General features: G+C 41.1%; 1 protein-coding gene across 2 annotated transcripts; it reads left to right on the top strand.

Moving 5' to 3' along the window:
• Window positions 1–933: 933 nt before the first annotated feature.
• Window positions 934–16,176, top strand: LOC310705732 (interferon-induced GTP-binding protein Mx1-like). Of its 2 annotated transcripts, none has more exons than XM_083500515.1 (13): window positions 934–2,862; window positions 3,711–3,900; window positions 4,906–5,043; window positions 5,687–5,841; window positions 6,680–6,818; window positions 7,549–7,747; window positions 8,019–8,097; window positions 8,888–9,010; window positions 10,269–10,410; window positions 10,924–11,082; window positions 12,252–12,328; window positions 13,664–13,891; window positions 14,475–16,176. In XM_083500515.1, the coding sequence occupies exons 1-13, from the start codon at window positions 2,734–2,736 to the stop codon at window positions 14,703–14,705; spliced, it is 1,989 nt and encodes a 662-aa protein (XP_083356641.1). In that variant the 5' UTR covers window positions 934–2,733; the 3' UTR covers window positions 14,706–16,176. The 2 variants fall into 2 exon arrangements, with proteins under 2 accessions (XP_083356641.1, XP_083356642.1); XM_083500516.1 differs by having other exon boundaries at window positions 2,686–2,826.
• The last annotated feature ends 710 nt before the right edge of the window (window positions 16,177–16,886 follow it).

The raw sequence follows: 16,886 nt of genomic DNA, 5'->3' as shown, positions 1-16,886 counted from the left end.
CATGTTTGCTCCAAATATAGAACATGCTGTCTGCTCAAGGTTCCACATATCCTGAGCTTGCAGGCTATTAGATGTCAGTGAACAGCTTTTCTGGTTCTAGTGAGCTTTTAAGTATACTTCTTACTGAGAGCCAGAGTAGCACAGTAACTGAGTTGTTTCCAAGCCAGTTCTTGGTTCAATCTTGCCTGTGCCATTATTGAAGGACGTCTAATGGCGAAATACTTCATGTCACAAGTGTAACAAAGCCCTGTCCCTTCATAAAGTCCCTCAGAGAGGCATGATTTGCATTATAAAGGACAAACTCTTATTCTGCCCATGGCTTCCCCTGTTACCCACTCGCCCCTACCACTAATTTTATATCACCAGTGTGCTGGACTCCTGTTACTTTGGAATCTGCAACATTGTTGAAAGGATCACTGAGGTAATGCAGAATCCTGTTCTTAGCATTTTATTTATACTGCAACTTGCTTCCTAGATTTCAGCTGTTGGTGCTAATTTTGTTTTATTTTTAATGGGAGTGGAGTATTGGAAAATCAGAACATAGTGCTAAACAAATGTGCAATCATTACAGCACTAGTGCCTTATAAAATGCAAAAGGAGCAGATGGCTGCTCAGTGTAGTGTGATGCTGAGCAGTTTCAGATGCAACCAGTTCAAGGACCTGAATTTAGTTTCGTTTCTTCGTCATGAGACAGCATTATTTTTGGTTTCCTTTCTGTGTTCTGCAGTGAGGAAAGCTGACACACTGTTGGCACCCTTGCGATATTGCTTTTAGTGTGGGATCATGCCATTCGTCAGATGCCTTTTTAAGTTTCGATTTCCCTGAACAGGAAAGGTGGAGCTGATGCTGACACAATAGAAACAAGAGCATCAGGAAAGCAGCATTTGCTCCCAGAGCAAGAGGTAAGAATCCTTCCATAGAATAATCAGCCTGCAGGGTGGAATTCCATTTGGGGAACGGGAAGGGAGAGCCTGGAAAGTAATAACCTCACAGGGTGGATTAAATGTCTGCAAGCAGAGGAGTCTCACTGGGTAGGAGGGGGAAGAGGGAATGTTGTTCACTGCCCCATTCAAGGGTAGCTAGCCTGGGGTCCTCCAAAAGTTGTTGGGTTACAATTTCCATGCCAAATTGAATTCAGTGGTTTGGGAAACTTGTTTTTGGCATGTCAAAACTAAATGCATTCTTAATTTACAAATAGTAGATTCTTATGTGGCATTGAATTATATATTGCTAAATATTTGGGGGGTCAGTATGGATGATACCCAGGGATCTCTTCGAAAGCTGCAGTCCAGTTTATGAGAAGGTAACATCTATAAGGGGATGTGGGTGGTGCTGTGGGTTAAACCACAGAGCCTAGGACTTGCCAATCAGAAGTTCGGTGGTTTGAATCCCGCGACAGGGTGAGCTCCCGTTGCTCAGTCCCTGCTCCTGCAAACCCAGCAGTTCGAAAGCACGTCAAAGTGCAAGTAGATAAATAGGTACTGCTCTGGCAGGAAGGTAAACGGCATTTCCGTGCACTGCTCTGGTTCACCAGAAACGGCTTAGTCATGCTGGACACATGACCCAGAAGCAGTACACCGGCTCCTTCGGCCAATAAAGCGAGATGAGCACCGCAACCCCAGAGTCGGCCATGACTGGACCTAATGGTCAGGGGTCCCTTTAGCTTTACCTTTAACATCTATAAGAGGAAACTTGCTGAACCAGTCAAACTACTTCGTTTGTCAAGGTAATTGCCCTAGCCAAATACCCATCATCTGCATCTTAAAGAGTGAGCACTGTTGCCATAGAGATGAATGGGTGAGCTTTTCCCCACCTCATCCTAGGAAGGGGAACAGTCAGCCAGAGGGTGCAGGGGCGCTGTATGTGAGTGACCTTGAAGCTGGAGATGCTGTCTTGCTCTATGCTGACCTCAGCATTGTGGCTTGAGGCTTCCCTGGAAACCTAATGGGGAAGCAAGAACTTGTTAAGGGCTAATGCTGCTCCAGTCCATTCTTAGGTTGTGTGTAGAAAACCATCTTAGGTTGTAAAGAAAACCAGATAGACTAATGACAGCACAGGCTCTACAGAACTTCATTCTAAGGAAGCCAAACCCTGGGATACTGCAGGTACATGCGGACTCTCTTGCTGCTCAGGTATTGGGGTGCATGCAATAGTATGGTATTTTGGTTTTCAGGAATGGTGTAGCCCAATTCTGACTGGGTAGATCAGGGAGGTATGGCTAATGCTAGGGGACCTGGATGGGGAGAGGATAGGGATTGACACCAATGTAGAGTCAATGGCTAGGGATTTGTTTTGCAAATACTTAGGGCATCATGCAGTTCAGTGGCACCCTTTAATTTTTTTGTATGGATTGCTGAACTCACTGTAAAGTGTCTGGCTCATTATCTTGAATGGGAGGTCAGTAAACTTACTACCAGTCTTCATAGTTCTTTAAAATATATCCCCCCCAAAACCCCAAGAGATATGTAACAAGGTTATATATATTCTGTTTTAACTTTGCTATCATGGATCGTTTTCCAACGGAAAATACAAACCACTGACTCTGGTGTGGGAGAAGGGGTGGCTCAGGCTTTAATAGTTCAAGAGCAATTTACTTCCACCAAAGATACCGGCCTTAGAATTTCTCTCAGAAGCAGCCTGCACATCAGAATAAAATCAAAATATTTTTTCTTACTATGACCAGGCAAACTGATTTTCCAGTCCACAAAAATATTTTAATTCCGAGGGAACAACATGTCGGTCAAGTGTGAAAAGAAAAATGGCTCCAGTCCACTGAAGAGTAAAACGAAAAATGACTCCTCTCCACTGAAGAGTAAACTTATAGAGGTACTATCAGAAATGCACAGCTATGAATCAACATCTGTAAGGGCAAATTATTTTTTAATTTCATGGGATACCTCTTAAATACCATGATGCAGACCTAGATACCCCAGTAAGGATTCTGGGTGCAAGGAAACAATTCATATTTAAGGTTTGAATCATCCCTCTTATAATGCTAGAGCCTGGGGCATGGGGTGGGAAGGTTATCCAATAAAGCTGAATTTTGGAAGATTCAGGGCAGACCAAAAGTAGTATTTCTTCAAACAACACATAGCTAATCTTTGGACAAAATAAAAAAATTCCTTCCAGTAGCACCTTAAAGACCAACTAAGTTAGTTCTTGGTATGAGCTTTCGTGTGCAAGCACACTTCTTCAGATAATCTTTGGAGTTCACTCCCACAAGATGTGGTGATAGGTCACCAACTTGGATGGATTTGAAAGAGGATTAGACAAAATTTTGGAGGAACAGGCTATCTGGATGGCTAAGTTCTATCTCCACTGTCAGACGCAGTATGTCTCTGTATTCCAGATTCTGGGAAGCGCAAGCAGAGATTGCACAGTTGCCCTCAAGTTATGCTTGCGAGTTTCCTATAGGCAACTGGTTGGCCACTATGAGAACAAGATGCTGGACTAGCTGAGCCTTTGGCTTGCTCCCCCTTGCCTCTTCTTATAGTGATGCCCGTGATAAGGATGTGTAGGAAGTACCCATATATTATTGCCAGTATGTGCAAAGATGAGCAGGTGGAAGGGACTTGGAAGCTTACACTTAAGAAAACAGTTGCTGCTCCACATCACTAACATTTATTGGTGAAAATGGTTTATTGGACTTGATAACTACTGGTAATTCTAGTTCTGGTCACAGGTGCCCTTTTGTTTTGTTTTTCTTTCAGAGTACAAGTGTCCTGAGCACCCAGTATGAAGAGAAAGTCCGTCCATGTATTGACCTTATTGATTCTCTGAGAGCCCTCGGAGTGGAGAAGGACTTGGCATTGCCAGCAATTGCTGTGATTGGAGATCAAAGCTCAGGGAAGAGCTCAGTTCTAGAAGCTCTTTCTGGAGTCGCTCTTCCAAGGGGCAGTGGTGAGAATCCCCCGCCCCCCGCTTTTCCTCTTTTTTCTCCATGAGTCAATGTGATGCAATCATCAACCTCTATATTAAGACTGTCTTCAGAGTCTATCCTCTGGGGGCTCCCACCATCTGGTGTAAAAGGAGGTGGTTCTAAATGCAACCTGAAAAAAGAGACAATGCATGTATTTTTGTAAACTTAAGAAATATTTTTTTAAAAAAAAATTTTTTTAAAGAGAGGGCTTTCTTGGTGGTGGCACCCAGTTTATGACATGCTTTTCCTTGGGGAGATTCGCCTAGCAACTCTTTTGCTACTTTGGGAGGGCTTTTTATTTTTTCTGAGCCCTTTAAGTAACTTTCATTCCCCATGAAATTGGTTTAATACTTTTAATTAGACTTTTTCATCGGTTAATAGTTTTATATTGCTTGGTATCTCTCCTCCCCTTTTGGTTGCTATCTGTTATAGGTGTCTTGGGAAATATTTTGTAATGCACGGGATATTACTCTCCCTATGACTAAACAGCTTTCTTTCCCTTCCTTCCTTCCTTCCTTCCTTCCTTCCTTCCTTCCTTCCTTCTTTCTTTCTTTCTTTCTTTCTTTCTTTCTTTCTGCCGTTTGAAGGATGCAAAGACCCAACTATACTGATCATGGCACTTTCTTTGTGTCTAAAGACTTCAGCAGTGTTGTATAATGTTATGGGCTATGTCTGCTTTCGGAGGCAGTATGCCTCTGAATAGCAGTTACTGAGAATCACAAGTAGGGAGAGGGCTGTTACATGCAGGTTCTGCTTACAGTCTTCCCATGGGCATCTGGTAGGGCACTGTGAGCACTGGATACTGGATTAGATGGGCCTTTGGCCTGATCCAACAGGGCTCTTGCGTTCTAAGTGTTCTACCTGCTGATACGACCAAGGCTTTCCTTGGCCCACCCATGTTTTGGTGACATTCAAGATAGAGTAGGGCTCCCTTTGCCCTTCCCTGTCATTTTCCATTCCTTCATGCTTGCTTTTTCACTTTACAGGTATTGTTACAAGATGCCCCTTAGAGCTCAAGCTGAAGAAAACACACAACACGAAGGAATGGAAAGGGAAAATTTCATATCTGAACACAGTGGAAGAAATGAATAGCTCGAGACAAGTGGAAGAACAAATCATTAGAGGTAACTGTCTCTGACAGTGCAATCCTATAGATGTTAACACAGAAGCACGTTAACACAGAAGCACGTCTCACTGTTCAGGAGAGCTAGTTTGCACATCGATGCACATAGAATTTCTATCTAAATTACTTTTTTGTATATCCTCTAGTGGGCAGCCAAACAGATATTAAATTGTTACTAGGGTTGGGCTATACATAAAGAGTTTTTCTGTGATGATTTTTAGTGTCTTCCTTTGTACCAAGCAGAAATTCCAAATGCTTATCTTTGTAATTAGTTTCCTTTTCTGCCTAGTCTATTATAGAAGAACACATTTCTGCTGAAGTGTTCACTTTTTGGTCTTTAGGAAGATATTTTCCCACGATATTCCTGTACTGTTACAGTGGTACCTTGGGTTAAGAATTTAATTCGTTCTGGAGGTCCGTTCTTAACCTGAAACTGTTCTTAACCTGAGGTACCACTTTAGCTTATGGGGCCTCCCGCTGCTGCTGTGCTGCCGCCGCACGATTTCTGTTCTCATCCTGAAGCAAAGTTCTTAACCCGAGGTACTACTTCCGGGTTAGCGGAGTCTGTAACCTGAAGCATCTGTAACCTGAAGTGTCTGTAACCTGAAGTACCACTGTACTTTGTTTTTCCTCCTATAATACAGCCCAGAATGCAATGGCTGGCTCAGGATCAGGCATTAGCTCAGAATTAATTAGCCTGGAAATCAGCTCCTCAGATGTTCCCGACCTGACTCTGATTGACCTGCCAGGAATTGCAAGAGTGGCTGTGGGTGATCAGCCAAAAGACATTGGACAGCAGGTAAAAAGAAAATTGTTTTCAGAACTGGTAGGATCCTGAAAATGAATTGGGTGGATACAGCAAGGTATGGGAGTGCCCACATGCTAAAGGTATGATGCCTTTCGCTAAATGCCACCCATTGGAGGCAAGGCTTGCATCTACAAGGGAGAAGGGATTTTATTGGTGGTGCTCCAGTTATGGAATCCTAGGGGCAGAAGTGGGTGGCATGGTGGAGCACTGGTGCTCCTCTGACCTCCTGAGAGCTGCTTACAGGAAAGAGAGAGGTGAGGTGGTGGGGAGGTCAGGAAGGTTGAAACACACTAGCAAAACCAATCTGGCACTTTTGCTGGTGCACTTGCACCACACCTCTCCATCCAGGTAAGCATCAGTGACACAGTTGTCAGGAGCTTGGGTGAACACTGGCTGGAAGGTATGCCTCGTACCACCATTGATATATTTTTAAACATTTTCTACCACATTAAAAAAAATACTAGCAGTTTTTTATTTGCTGCTTGCTTTGTTTGCTTTCTCTGTTGTTTTAATTTTTGTAATTGTTTGTAAATTGCATTGAAATCCTTGGCAGACGTTGGAATAGAAATAACATAGAAACCTGATGTTGTTGGACTCAGACTCCCATCATCCCATGCTGGTTGGGGCTGATGGGTGTTAAAGTACAACATTGCTGATCACCTCCAATTCCTTGATTAGTTCAATACAGCAGTTATGTTAATAAATCCACTGCTTTGGCACAACAGATTCTTGTATTGTTCCAGTTTTGTACAAAATTTTAGTTGGCTGTATTTACTCATTTTATAAGGTGCCATATAACACAGCTCTTATTGTCTGAATTTTGTTACAGATAATAAAGTTAATTAAGAAGTATATTAACAAACAAGAAACCATCAATTTGGTAGTGGTGCCAAGTAATGTAGACATTGCAACAACGGAGGCACTGAAAATGGCTCAAGAAGTAGATCCCACGGGGGAGAGAACACTTGGTAAGTTAAATAAACACTTTAAAAAGTGATGGTGGTGTTTTTAACTACAGGGAGGACAAGTTATCACTGCAGGAATCCTACCACCCTGTTTGATTTGAGTCATTCAGAATTTTGTTTAGAGGTCTTACCTAGCCCATTCACTTCTTAACATTTTGCCAAGCATCTAATCAGTTTTTACCATGATTTTGTGTTAGCCCTCAAATCAACCCTCTTTCTGCTGTATTTACTCAAATGGTGACTTATCAGCTGTATATTCTGTGAATATTCTAGACCTGCAGGCTGAATTCTTCTGGCTGATTCTGTTGCGGCTCTTTGCTGTTGTGAACTGCACATCTGTACAGAGAAATAGAAGAATATTGGGGGTTGGGTGGGAAGGATGGACTCAGCAGCAAGCAGTGTGGTCCAGAATCGGTGTGAGTCAAGGGCAGCAATCGTGGGTCCAAAGGAGCAGAGGCTAGTAACGTGGTCCAAGACCATAGGTCAGACTCCAGACAGCAGGCATGGTGAGGCAGCAGAAATCTGCATATCAGGCACTGACAGATTGCACAGACTGGGGAGCCAAACCCATATAGTACTTGTATTGGGCCAGCTGCCTTCCTGTTGGTTCCACTTTTCCCATACAGGTCCCATGGGTTCAAAGGTGACTTGATTCAGAATATGTACTACCTTTTCTCAAAATAAACCACCTAAAATAAGATACTTTTCTTCCTATGCATCTATTATTTCACAGGCATCCTGACCAAGCCTGACTTGGTCGACAAGGGAACAGAGGCAGAAGTGGTGGACATAATCCGGAATCAAAGAGTCCCCCTGAGAAAAGGATATATGATCGTTAAGTGTCGTGGGCAAAGTGACATCAACGACAAAGTGACTTTGGGAGATGCAATTGAGAAAGAGAGAGAATTTTTCGAAGAACATGATTTTTTCAGGTAGGTTTATTTTTAAAAAGAAATAAATAAATCTGTTCATTGTGGTCTTTGTTGGTTGAAATATAATGCCAAATTAAGTGAAAGTATGCAACCAATGCAAGCATCTGTTTGACACTTCAACCTGCAGTACTCCACACACTGGGTCTAATCACTCCAAAGATTGTTTAAACGAGCCCCATTTGATTGAATATTGGGAATTGCCTGCCTATTTATCTGGATTATACTTGTGTCATACTTTTAAATTTAATTACTCACTCTTGTTTCCTGCTAGATCTCTTTTGGAGGAAGGCAGAGCTACCATCCCACTTTTGGCAGAAAGGCTTACACAGGAGCTGATAGAGCACATTAGCGTAAGAGAATACTGATTCATTTGAATATCTAAATTTGTTAGTGCTTTGAAATAATTGTATTTACCTTGTCTTTGCTGGGAAGCATTTCCCCTGTATCTTTTTTTAATGTCCACAAAAAACTTACATGTTTAGGAAAGCCTATCCAAACATGTAAGTTAATATGTATTTTAATCTGTAATTTTAGTACATAATGTATATTTTTAATGATTGATTTTATTTATATTTCTTTTTTAAAAAAAAAAAGAAAATTGTTTTCAATCTTTGACTTCTATTGACAATTTTTTGCTTTAAAAAAAGAGTGGGAAAATGGCTGGAGGGGAAAGAGTTAAATAGCACCTTCTGCTTTCAATTCAAGATTTATACTGTAAAAAAAATACCAGCAGAGGAAAACTACCGGTACATGTCGTTGGACATGTGACATGTCATTTTTAGTCCCAGGGCATAACTATATGTTGTATGCAAATGCATGTATCAGCAGTCCAATGATCTTCATTTCTCTAAAGAAAAACTATATGTGTATTACACACACACACACACACACACGTCTTGGTTGTCTAAATACATTCTGATTATAGGGTTGTGAATAAGACCTTCTGGCATGCTTTGGTGTGTTCCAAATAAAAAGAAGTTGGTGGCTTCTATGTTTCACCACCAGTGTTAAGCAGCTGCAATAGCATTTATCTCAGTCAAGTGCCAGATTCTGTGAATGATTCTGTGAATTCACTCTGAAGAGGTGTTGAAACATTCTGAGACTGAATACTTTCCTTCTTGGTGCATGCCTGTCTTTCAGAAAACATTGCCAACTTTGCAAAAACAAATTAAGGAAAAGCTAGAGGTAACAAATGCAGAGCTGCAAAAATGTGGTCAAGATGTGCCTGGAAACACAGAAGAGAAGATGCCTTTCCTCATACAGGTAAATAAATGTGGGGTTTCCAATTTTATTTCTGGAATGCCTGAAAATTTAAATATGTGCGTTTCTCAGGAAACTGAAAACGAAGTACCTAAATATCAGTATCTAATTTTGGTAGAAGAGGTTTAGGCCTTGAACTCTGGCAGACATTTCCGAGCTTCAATGCAATAATGTACGTTTAAAAAGAATGTTGATAATGAAAGGCCAAATAAACAACAACCATCCAGTGAAAAACAGAGGGTGGGGAGCATGTCCCTCTCCAGATGTTGCTGGACTCCAGACTAATGGACAAAAGATTGGACAGCCATATGCTTCAATTGGACCAAAAGCATTGGTACAATACTAAGTTCCAGGGGCCATTATTATTATTATTATTATTATTATTATTATTATTATTATTATCATCATCATCATCGTCACAGTGGTACCTCGGGTTACAAATGCTTCAGATTACAAACACTTCAGGTTACTCTGCTAACCCGGAGGTAGTACCTCGGGTTGCAAACTTTGCCCCAGGATGAGAACGGAAATCATGTGCTGGCAGTGCAGTGGCAGTGGGAGGCCCCATTAGCTAAAGTGGTACTTCAGGTTAAGAACGGACCTCCGGAACGAATTAAGTTCGTAACCCGAGGTACCACTGTATAATTAATTAATTAATTAATTAATTAATTAATTTTCTATGCCGCCCTATACCCGAAGGTCGCATCGTCATCAGATATCCTTTCCCATCAATTATCTCTTTTATTACCTTGTGCATAGTGAATCTAAGTCTAGGCAGACAATAGTTAAGAGAGTTGAAAGTTATGTACATTGCAAAACAGGTAGAAAGTCACGCTTGCACAGCATGTGATGACTCTGCTGTGGCTTCTCTTTAAATATTATGTCTCCTTCACCCTATATCATCTATTTGAAGGATATACTTTACTTAAGATGAGGATTGGCTACTTGTTGAAAAGTAACATCAGGGAACCACTTTAAGATTGTAAAGCTTATTTGTATGTGATTTGGGAAGCATTCTCTTTGTGCTGGTTTAGGAATGGTACTATGGAATATGAATGGTGGTGCCTATCCTGAACATGATCCACTTCTCTTTTATTATTGTACTCTGCTCATTCGTATAAGCCATAAAGCTTAAGCCATCAAGTTCAAAGCCTAACGGCAAGTCTTGATGCTTTCTGGATAATTTTTCAAAAGATATACATTGTAGCTGGACAGACTGAATTGATATATAAATATTATATTATATATATTCTTTTTACAGAAAATCAAGCTTTTTAATCAAGACATCTTAAATAAAGTACAAGGAGAGGATTTAACGGATTTGAAAGAAACAAGATTGTTCACAAAAGTGCGAAATATCTTTAATCAATGGCAAGAGGAGATCAACAGCAATGCACTAAATGGTAAACTGTTTCAAATTTCTTATTTTTTCCCCTGCAAGTGAACACCCAGTTTTAACCTGAATTCTCGTGCAGGCTGTGTACACATCAGAGTGATAGCGTGCATGTAGTTTGCACAGACCCATTTTTCCCATATACACTTTTGTGCATGTTTGTTAACACATGAGCATTTTCAGTTGAACTCTGATCTCAGTATTTCCTAGCCACACTTGTGGGTGGGTGTGGTACTTGATGGGATATATGCACATTATGTGCTGTTGTCCCTATCATCTCTGAATTCCAGAAACCTGTGGTTCATTTTGGGCATTGTCACAGATATTTGTTTACCTGTGCATGCAGCCCATTTTTATTTTGCTTTTGAGATAGACGTCTTCCAATATCAAACTTGCAGAAAAGAGCAGGTTAAAAAAATGTGTGTTCTATAATTCATGGAGTAGCCATGATTATTAACTTCATCAGTACTGGAGCCTCGAAAGCTGAGGGTGATTACTTAATGCAATTTTTTCAACATTGCAGTAAGAGATACTATGAAAGATGAAGTTCACAGCTATGAAAATAAATATCGTGGTAAAGAACTCCCAGGGTTTATTAATTACAAGACCTTTGAGACCATTGTCAGACGACAAATTATGACGCTGAAATCGCCAGCTGTTGAAATGTTGACGGATGTAGCGGGTACGTTTTACAGTAGCAACATGGTTTCAGTTTCTAATATCCGGTTTATGTAAAGGATTTCATGTGTGATTTTAGGAATATAATTTAGTCTGGAATATATCATTTCTGAATGTTGTTGATGTACTGTTAATATAGAAATAGCAGTTTTAAAACAGAATAGTTTTTTTAATTTTAATACACATAAGTATTGTGGATATTTTGATTGACAAATGCAGGGTAATCAAAACACTTTAAATGTCACTTGCAGAAAAACAAATTATTCTCTGTTAAGAGCACTACCTTCTATAGTGCAATCTTATGCATGTCCACTCAAAAGTAAATGTCACTGAATTTTATACCAGGTAATTAGGTATAGAATCGCAGCCTAAATGTTTTATTGGCTTTGTGAAAGTCAGTAACAGCTCATAATTTATTGGCATACACACTTTAACACAATAATCTTCATGACTTGTGTCCTTTTTTATATCTGCATAGTGCTTAGCATATATTGGCCTTGAAAGGAAAGAATATATATATATGTATAAAATTAAATAGAGATTGAGCACAGTAATAATTGATTATTATGCCACAATAATTGATTATTATGCCACAATCTTACATGTCTTCTGTCAGTTGATCGTTCTGATCCTAATCCTAACAAAATACTTCCTAGGAAGCAATTCCCATTCATATTGTTTACTTGATTTTCCCAGTCTCTCTGTCTTTCTCAGCATATTGTACACACACAAACACTCTAATCTACATGCATGCCTCTGAATAGAAGGTTGGGTTAATGGTAGCCAGGAGAGACATGATAGCAAAAGTGGTCATTCTTTTCTGACATGTTGCACAATTTAACTGATGTGAACACATGTGTGTGCAGGGGTGCTGACTTGCTCCCCACATGGGGGGGCAACAGGCCAGCCTTGCCCAGCAGTGGTGGGGGACGGCGGCCCCCTCACTATTGGGGGGCTCAGCCTCCTGCCAAGAAATAGTGTTGGTACCCGTGTGTGTGTGTGTGTGTGTGTTGGTAGAGGTGAAGGTGTGTAAAGACACAAGCCCAGGGCCCCAGTTTTTTCCAACAATACACAGAACAGTATATTATTTACTTTGGCCAGTTGCTTAGGAATTTTAGCCACAATTTTTCTTTTAAGATTTTGTGCCTTTAAATGGTTCTCCCTGTTTTCTAGAACTTGTGCGGGAAAATTTTATTCAAACTGCCTACCGACACTTTGGTGCTTTCTACAATCTTCTGAGAGCTGCTCAGGTAAGAAGTGATGTATTTAGTGATGTGTTAGACAAAAGGCAGACATGGAACCCTGTAATGAATCCATAAAACCAGGATGGCTCTAGTGTGCTTGCTGACAATCAGGACTTTAAAGTACAGCTTCACCTGATATCACTGTCAGGTGATTGACAGGTGGGCAGCCAGGGGTGGGAAAATTTAGACCTGGCACATCAGTCTGAAAAGGTCTCCCCCTGATGAGTGTTTTATGTGAGCTCTTCCCCCAGGTATGATCCTAGATTTAAAAAATAAATAAATAGTTTGACTTAATTTTAACTACTTCCTTGTCCCACCTAATATATATGAAGGAGATGATATGATGCAGGGATGGGGCTACTCTGCTGAAGAGAGCCCATGCATCATGGACTGGTTGCTCAGAGGCCAGGGCGTGGTGGTGGGACAAGGATGAGCTGTCAGAGGGAGAAGACGGAGGTGTCAGAAACTGAAGAGGGAACAGGGCATAGTGAGCTGGGAGAGTCTGTGACAGAGGGAAGTCCAGAATCAGAGGCAGATGCTGAAGCAGGGGGGGAGGCCAAGAGGCAGAGAAGCATCTGGCTGGAGAAGGGGTGTCTCCTTCCTGCTGTGACAAACTACCTTCCCTGCTTGTCTCCCAGAACCAGAAGAAGTATGAAAAGAGCCAAAGAGAGATTAGTGAGGTGTAGATGCTTGGGGGGGGAAACCCTGGAGAAGGGGGGACTTAGGCAGGTGTGGGGAGGCAGGGACCTTCAGTCTCAGCAACTGCTTTATGGGGGCAAGACCTACCAGAGATGAGTTGCGCTCCTTAGGCCCGACGCTCCTTTGCAGATAGTGTGTTTGCTGCTAAAGACTTAACTCCAACTTGCACAATGTGATTTACTGCTAGCTCGCTCTTGACACAATGGTAGCTTTATATTTTTTTAAGTGGAAATATTATCCACTGATATTTCTGTGCAAGATGTTATTCTGTGGTTCTCTCAAAATGTAACTGTTCTTCTACCATCAGTTGTGGAGTTCATGCATTTCAAATATTTGTACCTTTCCCAGCTCCCATGGAAGTGCTTTGTAACGCCTTACCTTATTTATCTACACAACGCTACCCATCAAGGCTTGCGGAAGGGTCCAGTTTTTAAAAATCTCTGATAACACCTTTGCCTGAGACACTGGAACTGTCATTCAGGGTGGTGGGTGAAATGGACTAATGACCTATATTGGTAAAGCAGTTTTAAGTGTTAATTTCTGAGCCTTACTGATTATACTTGGGAACACTGAGTGTAGGGGTTCTCATAATGAATTACTGTGGAACAACAACAACAAAAGATAATATCTTTTGTCATGCAGATCAATATTGAAGATATAAAACTGAAGCAAGAAGCGGCTGCGGTATCCATGATCAATACTCAGTTTAAAATGGAACAAATAGTGTACTCCCAGGACAGTATTTATAGTGAAGATTTAAGTGGTATTAGAACGAAAGGTGTTGGAAATGCATTTACAAGATCAGTTCTAGTTCCTGCAAAGCTATGCTCCATGGAGGAAATGACTTACCACTTGAACGCGTACTTCAAAGTGAGTTTCAACCTCTTTTTTTAACACCTCAATCTCCCATTACAACATGGAACAATTCTAGTAGTAAAATAAAGAAACAGAGTATCCAAAACTTTGATCTGAATAGTTTTTCTCCTGGGCTGATATAGCCTTCCACCACCTTCCCGCTCCTCTCTTAGGATAGCTGAACTCTGTTTTAAGTTTTTAAGCCATTGCTTTGGAGCAGCTTGCGCTTAACATAAATGTCACATAATAACCTAAATAAAGAAGTACTTACACATGCACATACATCAGGTTATTTCTTAGAGCTCTCATGGTAAAAAAAAAAAAAAAGGTGGGTGGGGCATGGATATGATGAGAGAAATTATTTGCTCTATTGTCTGGGCCCAGAAACAAGAGAACCAAACCAATTTGTGAAATAAATAAGGGCCCATTATCCCTCCTCTTTGGATTGATTGTTAGTGGGAGTGATTTAAGCCTTATTCCAGTGACCTATGTTTAAGTGGATGACCTGTTGTAATGATAGTCTCTTGATAATGCTACCTTCCTGGTTTTGTCCGTCTGTTAATCAGTCTAAAAACCCAAACTCTTATTCTGTTTGCAGAGCGCAGGAACCCGTCTTGGAACCCAAATTCCCATGATTATTCGGACATATGTTCTCCAGGATTATGCTGACAAATTACAAAATGCAATGCTGCAACTCTTGCAAAACAAAGATCAGTTTGACATTCTCCTTCAGGAGAGGTATGATACTTCCAATGTGAGGAACACTCTGAAGGAGAAGATCAAGCGTCTCACCAAAGCACGACAGCATTTAGCAAAATTCCCCATGTAATCAAGAGGTGTCTCTGTGTTAATTCCCTCTTCCAGTTGCAGAAGGAAGGGATCCTATTCATTGCTTGTGTATACAGTGGTACCTTGGTTCTCAAACGCTTTGGTACTCAAACAACTTGGAACCCAAATGCTGCAAACCCGGAAGTAAGTGTTCTGGTTTGCGAACTTTCTTCGGAAGCCAAACATGCTCCGTTTTGAGTGTTAGGCTGACTATTTGAGTGCTACACTTCTGTTTTGAGTGTTACACTTCCGATTTGAGTGCCAATGTGGCCTTTGCTCATTCCTTGTGATTTTGTTTGTACAGGGGGATGGAAATGGTTAATGTAGATTGACCAATGAGAAAGCTCAGAGGTGGAGCCTCTACCTGGCTTTGAGGCTCAGCCCAGGGGTTTTACCATTGGGAGATAGAGGAGTCAGAGTCAGACAAAGCCAGTAAAAGACGAACACAGCAGTTGTGACAGCTAGAGTGAGAGACAGGGATAGAACTGAGAGAGAAGAGTGTGACAGTGTGAAATAGTGCCACATCTAATTAAGGGCGCGCATTTCAGAAACCGTTCTGAATATATTTAAAACTTGTTCTTCAATAAACTTTAATCTTCGTTGTTGACTTTACAACCTGACTGAGACTCAGTATTTCACCAGAAGAAACCTGCTTAGTGGCAGCGGAAGAATAAAGCACTGGTGTACAGGTCAATACAGGGGTACCTCAGGTTAAGAACTTAATTCATCCTGGAGGTCCGTTCTTAACCTGAAACTGTTTTTAACCTGAAGCACCACTTTAGCTAATGGGCCTCTCGCTGCTGCCGCAAACTTCTTACTATTTGTGGATTAGCAGAGTCTGTAACCTGAAGCATTTGTAACCTGAAGCATATGTAACCCAAGGTACCACTGTAGTCCGTGAAACGACCGGGGGCTCTGTACGAACGCCACAACCACACTGCTGTTTTGAGTGTTACGCTGATGAATTGAGTGCCACACTTCCATTTTAAGTGTTACGCTGAGGTCTGTCTGTTTCTGCAGTACATTGTTTATTGCTTTCATTTTAGGGATCAATGGTCTCATTAAATAGTAAAATTCATGTTAAATTGCTGTTTTAGGGGTTGTTTTTAAAAGTCTAAAACAGATTAATCCATTTTGCATTATTTTCTATGGGAAAGCACACCTTGCTTTTGGAACGCTTTAGTTTTGGAACGGACTTCCGGAACAGATTAAGTTTGAAAACCAAGGTACCACTGTATAAACAACTTAAGCTTTCATACCACCACCACAGAGGCTTGACTACCATATGTCAGGAGTGCTCTGATGATGGTGTTTCCTGCTTGGCAGGGGGTTGGACTCGATGGCCCTTGTGGTCTATTCCAACTCTATGATTCTATGACCACCATCCTAGTAATAACTGATTTTAAAAATGCTAAATTCTAGACTTATGGTGGAAAACCTTGTTCTTTTAAAATAAAGTATTTGTTGCTGAACTGGTCTCAAATTATTGCTTTCCCTCGTATTCTTTGCTTGAGATTTGAATGCTGTTTTTTTCTCCAGGTGAATTATTACTGGTTATTTGGAGTGATTTCATGGTCTACACAATCCTTGCAATTAAAACATGGATGAATACTTTCCACCTTGAAAATGAGAGTCTACCTAAACCTAGGAATCTGCAATCAGATCAGGAGCATGCATTGTCTAGATCAGTGGATCCCAACCTTTTTTTTGGCCATGCCCCACCTAAGCATCTCTAAAATCCTGGTGCCCCCCCCCCATGACATACAATTTTTATCATTCAAAAAGTGAACTCCTTTTCACGTGGAGGAAGCCTAAAAGGCCATTAACTGTTAATAATTCATTCTCAAATTGCCCCCCCTGTGGGTCGTGTGCCCCACATTGGGAACCACGGTCTAGATGTATCATGGACAATGGGAACTTGCGGCTTGAACACTATGCCAGCATTTTCTCTCACACTCTATTTTTCTTGATAACTGATAAAGGCTGTAATCTTATACACACCAACTTAGGAGTAAACCCAAATAAGTCAATGGGACTTATTTCTGCGTAGATCAGGGGTCGGCAAACTAAGGCCTGGGGCCGGGTACAGCCCACCGGGCTCGTTAATGCAGCCTGCGAACCTTGCTGACCCTGCCACCCCATGCTAAACCGATGCGGCACAGAGGCCTCACCACGTGGGGAC

Source organism: Podarcis liolepis (genome assembly GCF_965112155.1).
Source record: "Podarcis liolepis genome assembly, chromosome: 4".
Classification (NCBI taxonomy): domain Eukaryota; kingdom Metazoa; phylum Chordata; class Lepidosauria; order Squamata; family Lacertidae; genus Podarcis; species Podarcis liolepis.
This window is presented reverse-complemented; position numbering and strand designations above follow the sequence as displayed.